The sequence below is a fragment of the Rhineura floridana genome, chromosome 14 (assembly GCF_030035675.1).
Source record: "Rhineura floridana isolate rRhiFlo1 chromosome 14, rRhiFlo1.hap2, whole genome shotgun sequence".
Classification (NCBI taxonomy): Eukaryota; Metazoa; Chordata; class Lepidosauria; order Squamata; family Rhineuridae; genus Rhineura; species Rhineura floridana.
The window spans coordinates 21,205,507-21,228,866 of NC_084493.1; the positions used below are offsets into that span (position 1 = coordinate 21,205,507).

The following is a 23,360-nucleotide window of genomic DNA, read 5'->3' on the forward strand; positions in this document are numbered from 1 at the left end:
CAGATCTTTCCATCCCTAGCGCTAACATTAGGCTCTTTGCCCAGATTGTAGTCTCCAGCTCAGACACATCTTATCCCATCCCAAACATCCTATGAAAAGCCATCCTCTCACATCAAGGATTCAACTGCAAAGGTGGCCGAGAGAAAGATGAGGCGAAAGAAACATTTTGGGTCAAATATGCCCCTTATCCTAACCTGAAAGGCAAATGCCTCTTTGATCAACGCATTCCCAAAGACAAAGCTGGAACCCGCCGTGGTGTAGTTCAGGAATGTCTGTAAGGGAACAGTTGGTGGAGAGAATGAGTATGGCTGAGACTTTGCATTGAATAGGATTCTATACAGACCTGGTGTTTTCCATCAGCCCATCGCTTTTCCTGCAAAGAGCCACTGCCACTGCCATTAGGAAGCTGCCTTATACCAAATCAGCTGATCTAGCTCAGGATTGCCTATGCCTATGTTAACTAGCAGTGGCCCTCCAGGGTCTCAGGTGGGGACTTTCCCAGCCCTACCTGGAGATGCTGGGGACTTTTTCCATGCAAAGCTGTGACTAACCAGCATGGAAACATGGCAGCAGCCACAGAGCAAGACCTTGGGCCACTTTGCCCATCCATTTGGTAACAGAGAGCAAGAAAAAGAGAAGAGGAAGTCCCTTCACAGGTGATGGCATTGAAAGAGAGAAAGAGAAAAAAAGCCATCATGATGGACACCATCACTGCTGCCACCACCAAGGTTAAGTGGTTCCTCCCCATCTGAACAAGGTCTGCTGAGACAAGCACACACACCACTGGGGTAAATCAAACTGCCACCCCAGCTCGCTACTTATAAACTGGAGTAGTGATCAAGCAGTTTGATGCATGCCTAGTGGAATGATGAAAGTTATGCTGTGAACACCGTTCAATGCTTTTTCCATTTGCCCTTGTGAATGTGTATTTATTTCTCATCTTTAAAATACTTTTGCCTGTGCCGATAAGGGCTTCTGTCATCCCCTTGCATTAGGATGTATAGCAGGTATTGATATGAACACATGACAATGCCTTACACCGGGGTAGCTAATGCGGTGCCCTACAGATTTTGTTAGATTACAACTCCTGTCATTCTTGACAACTGGCTATGCTGGCTGGAGCTGATGGGAGTTAAGAGTCTAACAATATCTGTGGGGCACCGCATTGGCAACCTCTGCCTAACACGGAGTCAGACGACTCGTCCAACCAGCCCAGTACTTGTTATTCTCTCCAAGATCTTAGGCAGGGGATGTTTCCAGATGTGCTGCCCTATTGCTAGAGATTGAATGTGGGATCTTGTGCATGCAAAGCATGTGTTCTGCCACACATATGTAGCCACTTCCAACAATGTGCTCCACACCTGAATCTGATCACCAAGCCATTGGAAAGCTTGAAATCCAGGTTCTGTCCGGATGATGAAGATTCCAAGGACAAACTGCAGTCCGAGCCCCCAGAACACAGCTCTCCAGGACACCTGCAATACAGAAAATACACAGTAGGAAAACTGTGAATACAGAAAGCAAAGGACATTCCATTAAGAGTCACAGTGATAGCCCTGGGTTGGAAAGGTGCTAACCTCAGGGTTAACACAGCATGCTGATTCCTCAAATTCACTGGAGAAGGAGGCAGTTATGGTCAACGGTATGAGTAGGGATGTTGATATGCAGAATAAAAAATATCAGCTCAAAGTGAGCAAATTGACACCACTAAACTTTTCTTCTGTTGTCCCAAAAAGAAGGACTAGATTGAATGGGGTAAAATTACAAAAGAGAGAAGCACCATGGTATAGCAGTTAGAGTGTTGGGCGAAGACTGGGAAGGTCCACGTTCAAATCCCTACTCAGCCATAAAGCCAGACCTACCTCACAGGGATTGTTGTGAGGATAAAAGAGGGAGGGACACACCGTGTCTGCTGCCTTGATCTTTTTGGAGGAAAGGTGGAAAATAAAAATGGAATGAATGAGAGTACATTTTGAGTGAGCATTAGGAGAAAGTTCTTGATTGTAACAGCAGTTTTTCAATAGAACCAGTTGCCTAGAGCATGATGGTGGGCTCCTTCCTCATTGGAGGTCTTCAAAATGGAGGCTAGACAGCTCAGTCCTCTGATGGAAATGTTCTTGTTCTGGATTTCCCACATCAAGCAGAGGCCTCCAAGCTCCCCTTTAACTCATATGATTATGTGGTTATATCTTGCTCAACCACTGTGCTGGCTTTATTTAAACCCAGTACCTTAGTTCTAGCAGAATTTCAGCCCAGTCCTATGCCTGTTTATTCTGAAGTCCCATTGAGCTTGGTGGGAATTGCTCCCAGGGATGTGTACACAGGATTGCAGGGTTTATAGAGTGGGAAGGATTGAGGAGGTTGATAGGAGAAAGAGATGACATGGGTAGCGTCTGCATCTAATTCTCTGCATGTCTAAAGACCCCGAGCCAAAGGAAATGCTGCCACTTACAGCTCCATGGTGTTTGGAGCAGGCAAACAGCGTCAGCACCAGCGCACTGAAGCCAGCCAGTGACACCAACTGCTCCTGCCTCTGGGACACATCAAGAACCAGCCACGTGACCAGGCCAATCAAAATGATTGCACACAGCACCCTAGGAAGGAAGCAGATCACCGTAATTACAGAGATACACCTAGATACACTTGGCTAGATACACATGGGTTTTGTTGGGGAGCCTGCTCTCTGCATCTTGATGGTTGTGGTGCAAGAAAGGGCCTTCTCTGTGGCCATGTTTGATGATGGGATTCCTGTCCACACCCCATCCATCTTCCACTGCCTAGCTAAGATGTTTTTAATCTAGCAAGTACTTGGCCTGCTGGGGTGCAGAGCTTTAGAACTGACCCCTAGTGTTTTTTTTAGCTCTTTCCATCTGTTCTGCCTGCCTCTGTTTAACCATCTGAACTTGTATTCTACCACTTTTATTGTTTTTACTGTTTTATTGTATTACATTGTGGAAAAAATGTAAATGTACTGCCTTGAAGTCGATTCTGACTTATGGTGACCCTATGAATAGGGCTTTCATGAGGCTGAGAGGCAGTGACTGGCCCAAGGTCACCCAGTGAGCTTCATGGCTGTGTGGGGATTCCAACCCTGATCACCCAGGTCGTAGTCTAACACCTTAACCGCTACACCACACTGGCTCTCCTTTACATTGTGGAAGGCTGGGGTATAAAATTTCTCAAACAAATAGGATCATCATCACACAGTCATCACAGCAATAAGAACACTTTAGTAAGGAACAAATAATTATGGAGCTGCATGTCATCATTGAGATATATTGAGTGCAACCCTATATAGGCTGCATTTTGTTCAAAGAGACTTGCTCCCAGGTAAGTGCATATAGATTGACACCACTAAACTTTTCTTCTGTTGAGAGAAGAGATACATTTAGATGGAAATAAGTTTAACTGAAATAAAATGGGATTTGCTTCCAAATGAACACTGAACATTAGGCTCTAGAAGGGTACACCCTTAGACTATCACTGTAGGATCACGCAAGACCAAAATCAAAAGCCCTAAGAAGGAAGGTGTCATCAAAGAACTGTCACAGCCCCAGAGCATTATGGCTATCCAAGGGATATGACTGCAGGAAACTCAGGAGCCTTTTAGTTCAGCAAGCTTTCCAAAGTATTTAGTGCTGGACTGCCATCACTTGATATGCGAACATCCAGGAACAGATTGCCAACCATTAAAGGAAAGCTGAAAAGTAGATCACAGAAACAGTCAAAAGCGAGTCACTGGCAATCCATCACTTGAATGAAAGGAGAGAATAGTGTGGTGATCCATTGATCTCAAGCTCAGGCTAACCCATTTTATATTTTCTTTTACACAGGATGAATGGTCTTCACTAGATTGTGCTAGGTCTGCAAAATGTTTAGAGGCTTCTATAGGCAAGGGGATTGACAGGATTTACAGGCACATGTACATGGAGAATCCCCCTCTCATCTGGAAATAAACTCTGGGGCCAACTCTTGATATGATAGATGGCAGGATGGGAGGGTGGAGGTGGTTCATATTAATGAGCAAATGAGCTTCAAGTCCATATGCTGGATCTGTGGAGCAGGCTAGTCCCTTACTCACCATTTCAGCCACGGCCAGATGCTCCGGCACCATTTTTTGAAAGGGTTCAGCATCTGGACGATCCTTGACCCCCACAATTTCTTGATCATGCTATAGGCCATGAGACAAACGGCCAGGACAGTGAAAATGACCAAAGCCAAGGCTCGGTCAAAGTTCAGCCAACAGGCTGCAATGAAGTAGGCCAGGTAGGCTAGAGAGAGGAGACACAAAGGTCATGAACTGCACCGGTGAGTCAAGTCTATCACCTACAGAGCAGGGCTGGCTTTCCCTTTCTCCCGTTTATTATCAAGACATTATTCTCTCCAAACTCTTGCACTGAGGCAAAATTCTGTAATATCCTAATCTAACAAGTTTTCCCATCTCACTCAGAATTTAGGCCACAATCACATGAACAATAGTGAACAGCTACGGGTAGTTCTGGACAGTGGAGGCTTGTCAATTTGGGCAAATAGGGCGCTGCCCCACCAAGTTCAGCCTCCCTTCAGGGAGGAGGATGGGAGGGCACAATTAGTTCTGCTTGTCATTGGCTCTGTCTCCACCTACTCTTGGTCTCCTTGCCTTCCGCCCCCATCAGTCCCAATGAGCACCAGCCACCACTACTTTTGTATGGGCAGAAATATCTTTCTAAAGCTCTCATGTCTCTCACTCAAACATTTCTCCCAATGCTCCACCTTCATTGTGTGGCCATTAAGACCAAGCCAAAATTTCTCAGAAAAATCTTTTTTAGTTCCTCCTGAAACTTTGGGAGAATTTCAGCTCTCCCCTGGAGAATATTTGGCAAAATGGCCTGCCTGATTTTTCCATTTGTGAATTTGGTGCACAACTCTGGATCTAGTTTTACATTGTTTTAATATCAGTGAAGGAAGCGATGGGCTTGGTTACTCCTTCCAGTCTTAGCTTGTTGCTTCCTTCATCCACCAGCATGAACTTAACAGTCACATTTTGTGCAACATTGTGTGAGCTGAAATTTCTCAGAAGAGAGTTTTCTGAGGGAAAAAAACCCTGTTGGAGAATTTCTCCTCCTTCCTCCAAGAATATTTGGCAGTGGTCATCCCTAATGTTGCCACCCACAATTAGAGTGAAGAATTTTAGGAAGCCATTTTTTTTCAGCTCTAGTGGCCAAGGCTAGTGGTTTGCAGAAAGAGGGAGAACGCCACATTTTTAGGAATCTCTGCCTGTCTCCTTACTCTCCCCAGTCCCACAAAAGTATCAAGCAGCATGTGTGTATGTATAACAGCCTCACCTGCACAGAGGATGCCCAGCAAGATCTTCCGCAGCATCTTGGAATGAGCCTTGCAAAAGCGACTCGCCTTAGAAAAAGGCTGAGCCGCCATGTTCTTGAACCTGAAAGAGAATCGCACCATGAGAATAAAGACTGGGTAGGTGTCTGAAAGGGGGGGGGACCATTTGTAGCTCCAGCATTCCTGGATGACCTGCAAGGGACTTGAGGAGCCTCTGTACCCGTGCAGTTTCCCTCACTCTTGTTAAAAGGTGGGAGGGGGTGGCTGATGAGGAGGCTTGCCTGATCTCCCTTCAGGGGCCATTGCTGTGGGACCAGGGATGGAGGAGTAGGACTCCAATTCTGAGGTTGCTGGGACCGTATAGAAGTGATACCTCCTCCCATAAATAACTATGCGTACTTTAAGGTCATCCACAGAAACCCTTCTCTAAGTGTCCCCTCAATCCAAAAATCAGAAAGTGGCCATGGGAGTGAGGGGCTTTTCAGTGATGCCCCTCCTCTGGTTATAGAATGCTTTCCCTAGGGAATTTCACCCAGGATCCATAGGGTTGTATTTTTGATGTCAAGCTAAGACTTCTCTGTTCTTCCAGGCCTTTTCAGATCATGTTATTTTAGTCCAGGGATGGGGAACCTCAGCCTCGGGGGGGGGCAGAATGTGGCCCTCTAGGCCTATCTGGTCTTTGGTACTCTTCCAAGACCCCTACCCTACCCAGGCCACCCTCCTCTTCCCAGGCCACACCTCTCAGCTCTGCACTGTGCCCACCTTTAGTACTTTCGCCTGGCTAGAATGTATCCTGGAATTCTGCTAATGCCGCTTGCTTCCCTCCATGGCCCTGGAAGGTTGCTCAGAAGGGAATGTAGCCCTTAGACCAGCCTTTCCCAACTAGTGGGCCACCAGATGTTGTTGGACCACAATTCCCATCTTTCCTGACCATTGGCAATGCTGGCTGAGGCTGATGGGAGTTGTGGTCCAACAACATCTGGTGGCCCACTAGTTGGGAAAGGCTGCCTTAGACTGAACAAAAGTTCCCTGTGGTATAGCTGGTGGTTCAGGTGCCTGTATTTACTGGTTGTTTTTAAGTTCTTGTGATTTGTATTGCATTTTATTGTGGTAGCTTTTTATTTCGGGAGTTTAGGCTGGTTGGGTTTTTATGTTTTATCGTGGATTTTAAAAATTGTATTCTTGTTGCTTTTAATTCATTGGCATGCTTTAAGAGCCTGTTCATAAGATGTCTAGTAAGTACACATGTATAAATCAATGAATAAATGAGAATATATATTCTGTACCTCCAGAAAGAGGCATCGTGTGCATCGTTTCCTTCACTGGTCTCAGAAGGCCAATGGTTTTCCGCAGCCTGAGGATTTCCTTCTGATTCCTGCCAAAGGCATAGTTATATATTTCTTGCACAGAAATGCTTTTAAAGCAGCAAATGGCATGAATACACTAGAGATGCATTCATGTTGCTCTCTGGTCTAGGCATACAAAGGCATAATTTTTATACTTTGTAAACTGCTTAGATGCCTATTTTGGCATTAAGAGATATACAAATTAATACATAACAACAATAATATAGTTTTATTTCAAGAAAGTGCACATGGCAGCACTAACACAAGGAGGAGCGGTGGTGTTATTACCGTGAGCTCTAACGCAGGGTTCTCCAAACCTCTGTCACCATCTCCAAGTGAAATCCTGACTTCTCTCATCTCTCTGGCACTCTGCAGCTACCTGAAGTTGAACTGGTTGTCGACACAGTGGATAGTCAGCCTGGAAGTAAAGGAGCCCTCAGCACCCTTCCAGTCTCATCATCTTCTCTCTGGTCCTGCACTCATAAATCTGAATGCAGACATAATTGGGCCACCAATGTCCCAGCTGGGGAAAGAACTGGCCATTTAATAAAAAATGGTGATGTTTTGTTCTGTCCAGGAGTAGGAATGAGTGCAGTCTGTTAGCGCCTTTAAAATCATCAAAATACCACCCTCAAAGAAAAAGAGATTCTCTACCTTGACAATCTACAAATGGGCTGCACTTTATTTTTTGCAGATATGTTTTTAAAGCAGCAAATTATCAAGCTGCACCAGAGATAGCCTTCAATCTTTTCTCTCTAGTCTTCTGGTTCAGGCATAGAAATCCCTTCTCAAAGCCTCTCAACTCCTTAATTGCCCCGCTTTCCCCCAATTAAATGCTCTGTTCCCTCCAAATAAATGCTGCCCACCATAGTGGCCCCATCCTGAGTGGCCGACAACTCACAGCAGCCTCGAGCTCTGTCCTGCTCCTTGAGAGTCCTAGAGATTTCTTTCTCCGTCAGATCTGCTCATGCTTCAATAGGCAATGGAAAAGTTATCAATTAACAACACAGTCCAAAGAACTGGAGACAGGAGATCTGTGATAGGAGATCACTGCAAAGTCTTACTCTCCCCACACTCACCTAGGGATTGTTTATTTTCCAGCCACTTCACCAACTATTTATGCTATTCCTGGCGGCAGCCTCACTTTCTGGGAAACAACAATGCAGATTCCTCTAAACAGAAGTCAACAGCATCTGCTCCAACTCCTCTCTGAACTAGGATCCTTTATCTAACACAGGGATAGAGAACCTGTGGTCCTTCAGATTTTCCTTTATCTATTTGCAAAAGGATGAGGCAGTGCCATTTGATGTGCTAATGAATGGGGAGCAGGCAGTGCTACAGGTGAGCCCCATTGATGGGTAAGGTGGGCATGCAATATAAAGGATATTTTGAGATCTGGGTGGCTATTATGCACAGGGTGGGATAGTTGAGAATATTTCAACAGAAATATTCTGTTTGCCCTTGTTAAGAGCCAGTAATCTAGTAAGCCAGGAATAGCTTCCTGGTGCCCTCCAGATGTTGAACTCTAAGAACATAAGAAAAGCCTGCTGGATCAGGCCAGTGGCCCATCTAGTCCAGCATCCTGTTCTCACAGTGGCCAACCAGGTGCCTGGGGGAAGCCCACAAGCAGGACCCGAGTGCAAGAACACCCTCACCTCCTGAGGCTTCCGGCAACTGGTTTTCAGAAGCATGCTGCCTCTGACTAGGGTGGCACAGCACAGCCATCATGGCTAGTAGCCATTGATATCCCTGTCCTCCATGAATTTGTCTAATCTTCTTTTAAAGCCATCCAAGCTGGTGGCCATTACTGCATCTTGTGGGAGCAAATTCCATAGTTTAACTATGCGCTGAGTAAAGAAGTACTTCCTTTTGTCTGTCCTGAATCTTCCAACATTCAGCTTCTTTGAATGTCCACGAGTTCTAGTATTATGAAAGAGGGAAAACTTTTCTCTATCCACTTTCTCAATGCCATGCATAATTTTATACACTTCTATCATGTCTCCTCTGACCCTCCTTTTCTCTAAACTAAAAAGCCCCAAATGCTGCAACCTTTCCTCGTAAGGCAGTCGCTCCATCCCCTTGATCATTCTGGTTGCCCTCTTCTGAACCTTTTCCAACTCTATAATATCCTAACTTCCATCAGCCTAACTCTAACTTCCATCAGCCCCAGCCAGCATGACCAATGGTCAGGGATGATGGGAGTTGTAGTCCAAAATGTCTTGAGGGCACCAAGTTGGGGAAGGTTGGTGCCGATATACTGAGCTAGATGGACCAATGGTCTGACATAAGACATCTCCCTAGAGTGGCTATCTCTTCTGAGGTGTTGCTCACATATCTTTAAATAAACACGAAGATGAACTGGTATAAGCCAGATGGCCCATTATACTTTTTCCTTTTCAGTGCACTGGCACATCAGCAAATAAAACATGATCCAGGTTTCCCTCTCTTGTAACCATGCACTGTCTGGAGAAGATTCCCTTCTTTGCAGTGAAGCCAACAACCATGAAACACCTCCAAGTCTGTTAAGTCTTCTTCCACCAGCTTTGAAACTCCCCATTGGAATCATATTACCTCCTTGGATTGCTTGCTGTCCTGATCCGACAGTCTGCAACTCCTCTACCCTCCTTCTCAAGCTCTCTTCCTACCCTAATCCAGAAGAGGTGAGAAAGGAAAAGTAGCTCCATCAGAAAATGATGGAGATCCATTAAAAAATCTGTTTTTCAAAGCAAGCCAGGAGTGAAATGGGGAGTCTTCCTCCCACCACATGGTGTCGACAAGTTTAATAATGCATAGCCTTGCCTACTGGAGTGAGAGGAATGTACAACCCCCTCTCAAGGACACCCTCCTACACTAGAGAGAAGGCCAGGCATTATTTTCAGAATAGTTTCTGGCATGCTGGTTTCAACCTTTAAAGCACATGCAGTACCACTGTATTGGTTTCTATTCAGAAGCAAACCCATTCAATTCAATGGGACTTACCCAGGTAAGTGTGTATAGGATTATAGCCTAAATGGTTTAAGGTATGCCTTTTCCTACAAGAACCTATCCTGTTATTAAGGTCTGTCTCAGGGGCAGTTCTGAGAGCCCATTCACCATCAGAGGTAAGGCAGGTGGTGACTACAGTTGCAGAACCCTAGTTTTGGAGCATCCTTCGCTATGAAGTCTTGCTTCACACTGGCACCCAGTGAAGACCTTTTTCTTCTCCAAGGCCATTTAGATTCCGTGATCTATAAATTATTTTTACTGGCTTGGCTTTTCTGCCACTCCATTTTTTTTATCTTGCTGTTCTGCTTATTTGTATGATTAATTGTGATTATTTTATTAGTGTTTTATTAGTGATTTAGGTTACCACTGGGAGGCAGGGGCCTGAAGTAGTCAACAAATCCTATGAATGAATGCAAGATTTACACTGGTCTGTGGAAGATCCTGGTTCTAACAACAAATGCAAAAAAAAAGGTTTTCAATTAAATGGCGAGTAATATGAACTCAAGAAGCAAACAAATAACCTTTAATCCTTACAACATTCACTTAAGAAGAACACAATGTGCTAAAGTCCCTTTTGAGAGTGTTACTTCCCTGTTGCTGGTGCCAACCGCTTTACCACCAACCTTGGAAAGCCCAGATAATAAATGACCAGCCTTCTTAGTCATACAGAACTGGGTAGTTCTGTTATCATGTTCATTCCAAATGTTTTGACATTATCTCTGGAAAACAGAAAGCAACAGGCCAGAGCTGGCCCAAGCCATTTTGCAGCCTGTGGCATGCAAGATGGTATCCCCCCTTCCATTCCATGTAGCTGCCCAAACTAGCAGTTGAATCTTACTTCATAGTAAAGGGAATGTGTCCTCCACATCTGAGGGCAGTAGGCTAGCTGAGGATGTGCTGGGCAGGCCATGTGGCACAAAAAGCTCTATTCTCCAAACCTCGCTCCCGCTCCCCACCTTCCACCATCTGAGGTGGCCACCTCATTCTGCCTAACAGTAGAGCCAGACCTGCTGGGAAATCACTTAAAGACTGATCCTATATCTACTTCAGATGTCAAGGTAGTCAGCATTTGTACCCCACTAAAGCAGCTGCTTGGCCCATTTGGCATGCCCCACAACACTCCACCAGCAGATTTTGGTGATTTTGGCGCAGAGTGGTAAGCGGCGGTAACGCAGCCAAAGCTCTGCTCATGGCCAGTGTTCGACTCCAATGGAAGGAGGAAGTTGAATCTCCGGTAAAAGGGGTCAAGGTCCACTCAGCCTTCCATCCATCCGTGGTCGGTAAAATGAGTATCCGGCATATGCTGGGGGGTAAAGAAAGGGATGGAACTGGCAATCCCACCCCATATATATGGTCTGCCTAGTAAACGTCGCAAGACGTCACCCTAAGAGTCGGAAACGACTCGCACTACAAGTACGGGGACACCTTTACCTTTTTTACCAACATCAGATACTTTTGCACACCTGAAAGGAAAAAAGTCACACCACCACCTGGAACTCATTTTTTCAATAGAGATTGGAGGCAGGAAAATGGCATTCTACTGGGAAATAGTGACCAGAAGCAACTGTTTATTATAAGGTCAAGCCTACTTTATATAAATCTTGGAGCTGATGATGGGGGGTACTGTTAAGGAGCCAGTAGATTGACCAGTCATCATATATAATTTTAAGATTCCTGCAGTTATAGCTCATGGTCAAAAGGAACTTTTTAATTATATGGCCAATCAGATACCCATGGGAAGTCTGTTAGCAGGACCTGAGTGCAAAAGCACTCTCCCCTCCTGCAATTTCTAGCAACTGGTATTTGGAAGCATACCACCCTCTGACTATGGAGGCAGAGCATGTCATCATGGCAAGTAGTCATTAATAGCCTTACTCTTCATGAATTAGTCTAATCCTCTTTTAAAGCCATCCTAGTTGGTGGCCATCACTGCCTCTTGTGGGAACGAATTCCATAGTTTAACTATGCACTATGTGAAGAAGTGCTTTCTTTTGTCTTCCTGAATCTTCCAACATTCAGCTTCATTGGTTGTCCATGAGTTCTACTGTTATGAGGAGAAAAACTTTTCTCTATCCATTTTCTGCATGCCATGCATACTTTTATGCACTTCTATCATGTCATCTCTTACTCGCCTTTTCTCTAAACTAAAAAGCCTCAAATGCTGTGACCTTTCCTCATAGGGGAGTCACTCCATCCCCTTGATTCCGGTTGCCCTTTTCTGAACCTTTTCCAACTCTACAATATCCTTTTTTATGTGAGGTGACCAGAACTGTTCAGAATTTCAAATTTCAAATGCAACCGCACCATAGATTTGTATAACAGCAGCATGATATCGGCAGTTTTATTTTCAATGCCTTTCCTAATGACCCCTAGTATGGAATTTGCCTTTTTCACAGCTACCACACAGTGAGGCAACATCTTCATTGAGATCCACTACAGTCCCAGTCACCACCAGTTCAGACCCATTGAGCATATATGTGAAATTAAGATTTTTTTTGCTCCAATATGCATAACTTTCCACTTGTTTATATTGAATTGCAGTTGCCATTTTACCGCCCGTTAACTCAAGAGTGGAGAGATCCATTTGGAGCTCTTCACAATCCCTTTTTAACAACCTTGAACAATTTAGTATAATGGGCGAACTTGGCCATTTTACTGCTCAGCCCTAATAATCTCTTGATCATTTATGAACAAGTTAAAAAGCACAGATCCCAATACTTCACTTTTTACATCCATCCATTGGGAGAACTGTCTATTTATTCCTATTCTCTGCTGTTTCCTAGCCAGTTCTCGATCCACAAGAGGATCTCTCCTCTTATTCCATGACTGCTAAGCTTACTCAGGGATCTTTGGTGAGGTACCTTGTCGAGTTTTTTGAAAGTCCAAGTACACTGTGTCAACTGGATCACCTCTATCTATATGCTTGTTGACAAAGAACTGTTGAGTTTAAGCAAGCTTGCATGTCACCCCTTTTGATAGGGAGATGTTCCCTCTAACCAGTATTGGGGATTTACCCCAATGTCTACCATGATGTAGCTTCCTTAAAGAATGGGGTTATTTACCTTCTTCTTCCTCCTCCTTTGTCTGGGGATATTGATCCTTTTGCATATTCTCCATTAACCTCGAGCAGAGCGATCAGGCAGACTCTCCTTCCAGGAGCATCCTCACCAATGACTGAAAATGGACTGAGACTACAGATTATTTCTGTCTAAGCTAGAGCCTATGTTTTCTTAAACATATGAAGGTCGTGAGTAAATATTCTTTTATTCTTTTTACCTAAGAAGATTGTCTCTGTTGATTTATTTGATTAACTAGTATGTCTGAGAGAAGGTGTGGGACTGGTTATTCTCAAATCCGTTGTTGCATTTATACTTTGCTTAGGACTACATATTGTTCCTATTTCATTTAAACCAAACAAGAACTCTAATAGGTTAGTGAGCCAGGACTTACCCTTGATTATCACCAGGAATTCTACCTTGAACAACAGGAAGTTCAGAGACTAATCTCAAAGGCTCAAATGGTGATTTAGTGAGGGCCTTGAAAACCACATGATTCCACAAGGGAAACTGAAGGACTGGGGAAGGGCTGGTTAATGTTGCTCCTTTTAAAAATCTCTTCTGCTTTCTGTTTTAAGTGCCTGCTGAAAACCTTTCTGTTCTTCCAGGCAAAGTGGACCTTTGTTTTTACTGTATTTTAATGGTTTTTACTGTATGGGTTTTTTTTATTTGTTGATTTAAAAAAAATGAAATAGTAGTATACAAATTAATAAATAAGTGTGTGCCGATCTGTTGGCGTCCCAGATGAGACAAAAGGGTAGCTACTTGCTTGCTAAATGTGCTGGGTCAAAGACCCATGCTGAGGCCTATCTGATGGAACCACAGAATCTCACACAAGCCTGCTGACCTCTGATTTACCATAGTCCTCTTGCTACACCATGCGATTATTTCTAGGATAACATATATATGGATAATGGATGGCTGTCTTGCTGAAAGGGTTGTCTGAAACACGTTGGTTTAATATGCTAGCTGGAAGAGAGCTTTCTGTCTAGAAGCCAGGTGACAAACTAAAGCCACCCCAGATCCAGATGGAGAACTGGGCCTTGAGATAGAAGGTGCCTGGACACTGGCAAAAACCATCAGCTGCTAGGTGCCTCACTTCCAAGAACCAAAAAGGTGCAATAAGAATGACTCATGCCTGTTTTGGCCATACCTTCTGCAGCTCTCTAGTACTGGAATGGACAGAAATGTGCAGAAGAACCTCTGAAGTCACAAAAAGTAAAGAGGCTCTTCACCCCATTCCAGTAGCAGAAGAACACTGGAACTTTGTACTGTACTGAATCTAGGAATGCTAATGCTTTAGATAACTTAGTCAGAGCCCTTTTTAGAGTTGTCCAGTCCAATTCCTCATCCTGCAGTAGGTCCATAAAAGGGAAGCCCTGGAAAAAAATGGAGATAGCTATGTCCACTTGAATAGCCAAGGTCTGAGCCTCACGGGCCTTCTTAAGTGTTGTGTCAGAGTGACAGTCACCTGGGTCTCTAAGGAGGTTCTCACCATCCTTAGGAACCACAGATCTTGAAAGAAGGGTGAGCATGGGATCATCCACTAGAGGAATGTTTAGTTCTTTGATAGTTGTGGAAAAGTATAAAGCTGTTGTGCAAGCATAGTAATTTTCTGGCCTGCAGAGGTGAGAGCCACACCCCTTGACATCATCCTCAAATGAGGGAGGGAAAGGAACCTTTCTCACTGATGTTTTCATTTTGATAAACTCAGAGGTGCCTTTCAATGACTGCTGTTGCGTTTCCAGTGTGGAGACTTGCATATTTAAGGTGAACAAAGCCTTGGAAAGAGGCAGAAAATTGTCAGATGTAAACAGTCTATGACAATGAACATCCTCTGGCTGACTTATCTTCACTCCACTCCTCCTCCTCTCTGGCTCCATGCAGCATGAAGGGTCTGAGTGAGGGAGATGAAATGCAGGTAAGTTGTACAGTCTAGGGAATCATCCTCAAACTGTTCCAAGGAATGTGTCTATATAGCACAACCCAATAATGTATTGGATTCATTGCCTCTTTGCTTGGGCGGAAGTGAAGAGCAAGAAATGAGAAATAGTGTGCTGCCTGGTAATCCTGTTTAGTCTGCCCTCTTGTTAGAGTTAGCCCTTTGCTGATATGATGGATAACAAGGGGGTTAAGCAAAATAGCAGAATAATCACAGCAATCCACCACCACTGTGGCACTGGCAGCATTAGTTTTAACATCTGGATTCTGGAGCTAGCTGTGGGAAGCCAAGCTAACTGAAGTTGTTGCTGCCACAGTGGCTGTCAGAAAAAGCCACTGCACCCTCTGATGGCCATGAATGGCAATGACTCATCAGTAAGGATCCAAGATGACACCCCCTGCTAATGATGTGAAGAGCCATTAAGGCTCTCAGTGCCACCCCTGCCCATTGCACTCCTTCCAATCTTCAGGGTCAAGGATGGTCCCATCAAACAGATAAGATAAGCCAGAGCTTGGAAAAGTTACTTTTTTGAACTACAACTCCCATCAGCCTCAGCCAGCACCATGCTGGCTGGGGCTGATGGGAGTTGTAGTTCAAAAAAGTAACTTTTCCAAGCTCTGAGATAAGCCCAAATATTGTCAGTGGCTGGCATGAGCAGGTGGATTAGAGTGAGTAGGTCACACTCTCTTTTCCAGGGATGGGGTGGAATCAGTTGCATCTCTCTGAAGTTAAGGTGACAACTTGCCTTGGGATCTCACATCTGGGGACCTGGTGGTAACCATTAGCTGTCCAAATTTAACAGATCCTCTGCCAAGAGGAAAAGGCCTGCTTTTTCAGGCTTGGAGTGGCCCAAATCTAGAGTGGAGCAATGGCAACAGAAAAGAAGGTAAGAGGTTTTTGGATGGGTGAGGGTTTTTGTTTTGTTTTTAAAGACAGAGGAAAAACTGCCACCATAGGGGCTTCTGAAGAATCAATTTTGAGCCCTGAGGAGAGCAGCAGAGAAACAGAAGCAATGTGAGATCTGTCACCATCCAGTTCCCAATGGGGGGGGCTCCCTGCCCTCACCCTCTGCCCACAATTGCCACCACAGGGCCTTTCAAAGAATTTCTCTTGCCCTGAGGAGAGTAGAGAACAGAAACAATGTGGGAGTAACCACCATCCAGTTCCCAATGGTGACCCCTCCCCTACCTGCAATCACAGGAGCTTCTGAAGAACCATCTTATCCTGAGGGGATCAGACAAGAAGGAACAGTGTTCTTACTGTAAACGGTATTTCTTCATGGATGACAAGAGGTCTCCAAGTGGGTAGTGTAGCTCTCCCAACAGCTCAGAGACAGGAATGCTTCAATAAATACTTTGCTCCTTCCCTCTTGTTGAGGTTCAGTTCATTTCTTGGGAAAGCTGAAGAGATCATCCTCAACAGAAAAACTCAAAGATCGTAGTACATGAAAAAGAGAACACTCATCCATGCAACAAACATGTTAGGAACAAAACATGTTAGGAACAAGGTCAACTGACCATCAACAAATAGAGTAGAAAGGAGTCATGGCACTCACTGATTCAGTCCCAACCACCAGAAAAAATACAGAGACTCAGAAATACTGTAAGGGTGGGCCTTGGAGACCTCTTGTCATCTATGAAGAAATACCGCTTATGGTAAGAACACTGTTCCTTCTCTCATGGATGACAGAGATCTCCAAGCAGGACGTACTAAAGCTGCAGACCTAGGGTGGGACAATGGTAGGCCCAGAGGAGGATAAGACTTGTTGCAGAACTCTGCTACCAAATGATGCCTCCGCCGAGGCATATAATTCAATTTTGTAGTGCCTGGTGAAGGTACTGGAAGTGGACCAAGTCACTGCTTTACAGATGTCTAGCATTAAGAACATAAGAAGAGCCTGCTGGATCAGGCCAGTGGCCCATCTAGTCCAGCATCCTGTTCTCACAGTGGCCAACCAGCTGCCTGGGGGAAGCACGCAAGCAGGACCCGAGTGCAAGAACACTCTCCCTCCTGAGGCTTCCGGCAACTGGTTTTCAGAAGCATGCTGCCTCTGACTAGGGTGGCACAGCACAGCCATCATGGCTAGTAGCCATTGATATCCCTGTCCTCCATGAATTTGTCTAATCTTCTTTTAAAGCCATCCAAGCTGGTGGCCATTACTGCATCTTGTGGGAGCAAATTCCATAGTTTAACTATGCGCTGAGTAAAGAAGTACTTCCTTTTGTCCGTCCTGAATCTTCCAACATTCAGCTTCTTTGAATGTCCACGAGTTCTAGTATTATGAGAGAGGGAGAAGAACTTTTCTCTATCCACTTTCTCAATGCCATGCATAATTTTATACACTTCTATCATGTCTCCTCTGACCCGCCTTTTCTCTAAACTAAAAAGCCCCAAATGCCGCAACCTTTCCTCGTAAGGCAGTCGCTCCATCCCCTTGATCATTCTGGTTGCCCTCTTCTGAACCTTTTCCAACTCTAGAATATCCTTTTTGAGATGAGGCGACCAGAACTGTACACAGTATTCCAAATGCGGCCGCACCATAGATTTATACAACGGCATTATGATATTGGCTGTTTTATTTTCAATACCTTTCCTAATTATCGCTAGCGTGGAATTTGCCTTTTTCACAGCTGCCGCACACTGGGTCGACATTTTCATCATGCTGTCCGCTACAACCCCGAGGTCTCTCTCCTGGTCGGTCACCGCCAGTTCAGACCCCATGAGCGTATATGTGAAATTAAGATTTTTTGCTCCAATATGCATAATTTTACACTTGTTTATATTGAATTGCATTTGCCATTTTTCCGCCCATTCACTCAGTTTGGAGAGGTCTTTTTGGAGCTCTTCGCAATCCCTTTTTGTTTTAACAACCCTGAACAATTTAGTGTCATCAGCAAACTTGGCCACTTCACTGCTCACTCCTAATTCTAGGTCATTAATGAACAAGTTGAAAAGTACAGGTCCCAATAACGATCCTTGAGGGACTCCACTTTCTACAGCCCTCCATTGGGAGAACTGTCCATTTATTCCTACTCTCTGCTTTCTGCTTCTTAACCAATTCCTTATCCACAAGAGGACCTCTCCTCTTATTCCATGACTGCTAAGCTTCCTCAGAAGCCTTTGGTGAGGTACCTTGTCAAACGCTTTTTGAAAGTCTTAGTACACTATGTCCACTGGATCACCTCTATCTATATGCTTGTTGGCACTCTCAAAGAATTCTAATAGGTTACTGAGACAGGACTTTCCCTTGCAGAAGCCATGCTGGCTCTGCTTCAGCAAGGCTTGTTCTTCTATGTGCTTAGTTAATCTAGCTTTAATTATACTTTCTACCAGTTTTCCAGGGACAGAAGTTAAGCTAACTGGCCTGTAATTTCCGGGATCCCCTCTGGATCCCTTTTTGAAGATTGGCGTTACATTTGCCACTTTCCAGTCCTCAGGCACGGAGGAGGACCCAAGGGACAAGTTACATATTTTAGTTAGCAGATCAGCAATTTCACATTTGAGTTCTTTGAGAACTCTCGGGTGGATGCCATCCGGGCCCGGTGATTTCTCAGTTTTTATATTGTCCATTAAGCTTAGAACTTCCTCTCTCGTTACCACTATTTGTCTCAGTTCCTCAGAATCCCTTCCTGCAAATGTTAGTTCAGGTTCAGGGATCTGCCCTATATCTTCCACTGTGAAGACAGATGCAAAGAATTCATTTAGCTTCTCTGCAATCTCCTTATCGTTCTTTAGTACACCTTTGACTCCCTTATCATCCAAGGGTCCAATTGTCTCCCTAGATGGTCTCCTGCTTTGAATGTATTTATAGAATTTTTTGTTGTTGGTTTTTATGTTCTTAGCAATGTGCTCCTCAAAATCTTTTTTAGCATCCCTTATTCTCTTCTTGCATTTCTTTTGCCAGAGCTTATGTTCTTTTTTATATTCTTCATTTGGACAAGACTTCCATTTTCTGAAGGAAGACTTTTTGCCTCTAAGAGCTTCCTTGACTTTGCTCGTTAACCATGCTGGCATCTTCTTGGCCCTGGCGGTACCTTTTCTGATCTGCGGTATGCACTCCAGTTGAGCTTCTAATATAGTGTTTTTAAACAACTTCCAAGCATTTTCAAGTGATGTGACCCTCTGGACTTTGTTTTTCAGCTTTCTTTTTACCAATCCCCTCATTTTTGTGAAGTTTCCTCTTTTGAAGTCAAATGTGACCGTGTTGGATTTTCTTGGCAATTGGCCAGTTACATGTATGTTTAATTTAATAGCACTGTGGTCACTGCTCCCAATCGGTTCAACAACACTTACATCTCGCACCAGGTCCCGGTCCCCACTGAGGATTAAGTCCAGGGTTGCCGTCCCTCTGGTCGGTTCCATGACCAACTGATCTAGGGAATAGTCATTTAGAATATCTAGAAACTTTGCTTCTTTGTCATGACTGGAACACATATGCAGCCAGTCTATGTCCGGGTAGTTGAAGTCACCCATTACTACCACATTTCCTAGTTTGGATGCTTCCTCAATTTCATATCTCATCTCAAGGTCTCCCTGAGCATTTTGATCAGGGGGACGATAGATCATTCCCAGTATTAAGTCCCTCCTGGGGCACGGTATCACCACCCACAACGATTCTGTGGAGGAGTCTGCCTCTTTTGGGGTTTCGAGCTTGCTGGATTCAATGCCTTCTTTCACGTATAGAGCGACTCTGCCACCAATACGTCCTTCCCTGTCCTTCCGATATAGTTTATATCCAGGGATAACTGTATCCCACTGGTTTTCTCCATTCCACCAGGTCTCGGTTATGCTCACTTTATCAATGCTCTTCTCTAAGACCAAGCACTCCAGTTCTCCCATCTTGGTTCGGAGGCTCCTAGCATTAGCATACAGGCACTTGTAAGCAGTGTCTCTCTTCAAGTGTCTTTGGCACTTGTGGTTAGGCCTGTGGTAATTTTGCTCTTCTGAATTTATATCCTGTGACCCTGGTCTCACAATGCCTACTTCTAGGCCTACCCCTTTTAAAATTTCATCATCTCTTTGGTTTTTATCCCAGGGGGGAGGTTTATTCCGAACCAGACCTTTCTCAGCTCCTGTTGGGTTTCCCCCCTCAGTCAGTTTAAAAGCTGCTCTGCTACCTTTTTAATTTTAAGTGCCAGCAGTCTGGTTCCATTCTGGTTCAAGTGGAGCCCGTCCCTTTTGTACAGGCCCGGCTTGTCCCAAAATGTTCCCCAGTGCCTAACAAATCCGAACCCTTCCACCCGACACCATCGTCTCATCCACGCATTGAGACTGCGAAGCTGGGCCTGTCTGGCTGGTCCTGCGCGTGGAACTGGTAGCATTTCAGAGAAAGCCACCTTGGAGGTCCTGGCTTTCAGCATCCTACCTAGCAACCTAAATTTTGCTTCCAGGACCTCACGGCTGCATTTCCCCATGTCGTTGGTGCCAACATGCACCACGACCACTGACTCCTCCCCAGCACTGTCTACCAAACTATCTAAACGACGGGCGATATCCGCAACCTTCGCACCAGGCAGGCAAAACACCTTGCGGTCTACACGCCCATCACACACCCCACTGTCTATGTTCCTAATGATCGAATCACCCACTACAAGGATCCCTCCACCCCCTGGAGATATATCCTCGGCACGAGAGGATAGCTGCTCATCCCCCAAGGAATGGGTCCCTTCTAAGGGATCGTTTCCCTCTTCCTCAGCTGGATGCTCTCCTTCCCCGAGACCATCGTTCTCCATGATAGCAGGAGAGCTATCATCGTTGGAGTGGGACACAGCTATAACGTCCCTGAAGGCCTCCTCCACACACCTCTCTGCCTCTCTCAGCTTTTCCAGGTCCGCCACCTTGGCCTCAAGGAAATGAAGTCGTTCCTGGAGAGCCAGGAGCTCATTGCACCGAGAGCACACCCACGACTTCTGTCCAACAGGCAGATAGTCGTACATGCTGCAGGCGGTGCAAAACACTGGAAAGCCCCCACACCCCTGCTGGCTTCTTACCTGCATAGTTTTGTTTAAGGTTTATTACGTCAATGGGTTGGAGACTGCGGTTTAGTTGAGGTCAGGGAACAGACGAGCAGAGTGGGGGGCCCTGGCCTCCTTGCCCTGCTGCCGAACTCGCTCTGCTGCTTAACTCGCCTTAACGCTTTGTCCACTGGGGCCTTGACGCTTCGTCAGCTGGGGCTCCCTCTAGCTCGTGGAGCAGGCTCTCTAGCTCGTGGAGCAGGCATTGGAGCATTTATGGAAAAAAAACACCGATGTAGCAGTGGATCTAGAGGAATGTGCTGTAATGTGCAGTGGTGATTGCAGGTGTAGGGATTCATATGCTAAGGCAGCCTTTCCCAACCAGTGTGCCTCCAGATGTTGTTGGACCACAACTCCCATCAGCCTCAGCCAGCATTGCCAATGGTCAGGAAGATGGGAGCTGTGTGGAGGCACACTGGTTGGGAAAGGCTGTTAAGGAAATGCAAGCTCTGATCCAACAGGCTTGGGTTGAACTTGATACTTTCCCCCCCATAGTGGCAGGATGGAAGAACACAAATAGGGACTCGGATTGCCTAAATGGCTTGGTTCTATTAATATACACTTTCAGTGCACATCTAACGTCTAATGAGTGCCACGTCTTCTCTTTGGGGTGGGAAGGATTAGGGCAGAAAGAAAGTAGAATTATTTCCTGTTGCCTGTGGAAGGCCATGTTTACTTTGAGGACAAAGGCTGTGTTGTACATAGCACCACCCTGTCCTTGTGGAAAATACATAGGTGCTTTTCGACCAATAGAGCCTGGAGCTCAGCCACCCTACATGCTGTCGTAATAGCTACCGGAAAGACTGTTGTGAATGAAAGAATTCTTAAGGGAACTGAGCCCAAAGGCTCAAAGGGGGGCTTCTGTAGGATAGAGAGAATGTGGACTCCATGAGGGAAAACAGTGGTGAACTGGCGGGCTGATAGCTGCAGCTCCTCAGAGAAATCTATTAACGGATGGGAAGCAAGAGACTCGAAACCCTGTACTTGCAAGATGGATGATAAGACCAATGCTTGTCTTTTCAGTGTGTTAGGATCCAGACCCATCTGAAGACCTTGAAGAAACAGAAGCACTTCAGCCACTGCAGCTGACTTGGGGTTACTGCCTTGTTTATGAGATAAAATGCATTCCAAGTACCTTGGTAACTACGAATAGTTGAAGGTTGTCTTGCCGCTAAGGTGGTATCCAGCACTGCTGACAGAATTCCCAAGTCTAGCAGTCGCTTGCACTCAATTTCCAGGTGGTCAGCTGAAGCCACTGAGGGTCTGGATGGAGGAGAGGACCCTGGTGGAGCAGGTCCAGATGAGGTGGGAGATGGAACGGCGGTGACTTTGCCAGTTGGATGATATCTGAGAACAAGGGGCATCTTGGCCAATAGGGGGCTATCAGCTCCACTCAGGCTTTCTCTGACCAGATCTTTTTGAGCACCCTGGATAACAGCAGAGTTGGAGGAAATGCATAAAGTAGGTCCTTTGGCCAAGGAACCGCAAGAGCATCTACTTATTTGGCTTCATGACTCAGGAAGTGTGCAAAGAAGCGCTGTTTCTGATGGTTTCTCTCAGAAGCAAACAGGTCTATCTTGAACCTGCCAAATCTTGCTGGAGAGAGCGAAACACTTCCTTGTTGAGAGCACATTCCCCTGGGAACAGTTTCTGGTGACTCAACCAGTCTGCTGTCACTTTCAAGTGTCCTTGAATGTACTCTGCTGCAATAGACGTTGTGTGTTGCTCTACCCATGATAGCATTCCCACTGCTTCTGTGTGCAGGGTGATCAATCGAGTACCCCCTTGTTTGCTCAAATGGGCCCATGTCATGTTGTTGGTGCGAATTGGCACTTCCAGATAAATGATGTGGAAGAAGTGGCAGAGGGCCAGATGGGCTGCCCATAGTTCCAGCCAGTTGATGCTTCTGTGCACCTCTATTGGCGACCATGCCCTTGCAAGTACTGCCCTTGACAATGTGCTCCCCATCCCCTGAGATTTGCGTCGATGATGATCACTGAGCAAGGTGGATCCTGGAGAGGAAAGCCTTTTTGCGGGTGTTTTACTGACATCCACCAATGAAGGGACTTCTTGTCCTGACGGGGGGGAAATGCATAGTGGTGTCTGCAGTGCATAATGTCTTCCTGGTAATGCAGGAGCATCCATTGAAGAGGTCAAGAGTGCAGGCGAGCCCAGGGGTAACCCCTATCACTGATGCCATCATGCCTAAGAGCTTTGTGAGCATCATGACATCTGCTGAGCGGACGCAAGTCAAAGGAGTAGCTATGGCCGTGATTTTCTGAACCCTCTCTGGTGACAGGGAGATGAATTCTTGAACCTTGTCCAACTGTACTCCCAAATGCTGGGATGGACTGAGATGGCTCTTTTGAATGTTCACCAGGAAGCCATGTTTCTTCAGATAACCTAGCATTATCTGGATGTCCTCCTGACCCTGATGGAACATCCTGGACTGAATCAGAAGGTCATCCAGATAAGGACAGATGTGCAGTCCTTGAAGACGAAGACCGACCACCAACATCACCATGACTTTGGTGAAAACTCTTGCGCAGATGCCAGACCGAATGGTAGGGTTTTGTATTGATAATGGCATCCATTGTAGCAAAAATGTAGTAGTAAGTAGTAGTAATTTATTATCGCTTTTAGCCATAGGCCATCGCAAAATACAGCAATTATAAAACATCAACAGATAAACACA

At 45.4% G+C, this 23,360-nt stretch overlaps 1 protein-coding gene across 1 annotated transcript in view; it reads right to left on the reverse strand.

Moving 5' to 3' along the window:
• Positions 1-23,360, reverse strand: part of LOC133369999 (sodium/nucleoside cotransporter 2-like) — a 42,797-nt gene that overhangs the window by 17,329 nt on the left and 2,108 nt on the right. The window contains exons 2-6 of the mRNA XM_061595865.1: positions 5,325-5,425; positions 4,082-4,271; positions 2,453-2,594; positions 1,362-1,475; positions 195-272 (exon numbers count right to left, since the gene is read on the reverse strand). Coding sequence (XP_061451849.1) covers positions 195-272; positions 1,362-1,475; positions 2,453-2,594; positions 4,082-4,271; positions 5,325-5,425 — 625 coding nt within the window. The remainder of the gene's footprint in view (positions 1-194; positions 273-1,361; positions 1,476-2,452; positions 2,595-4,081; positions 4,272-5,324; positions 5,426-23,360) is intronic.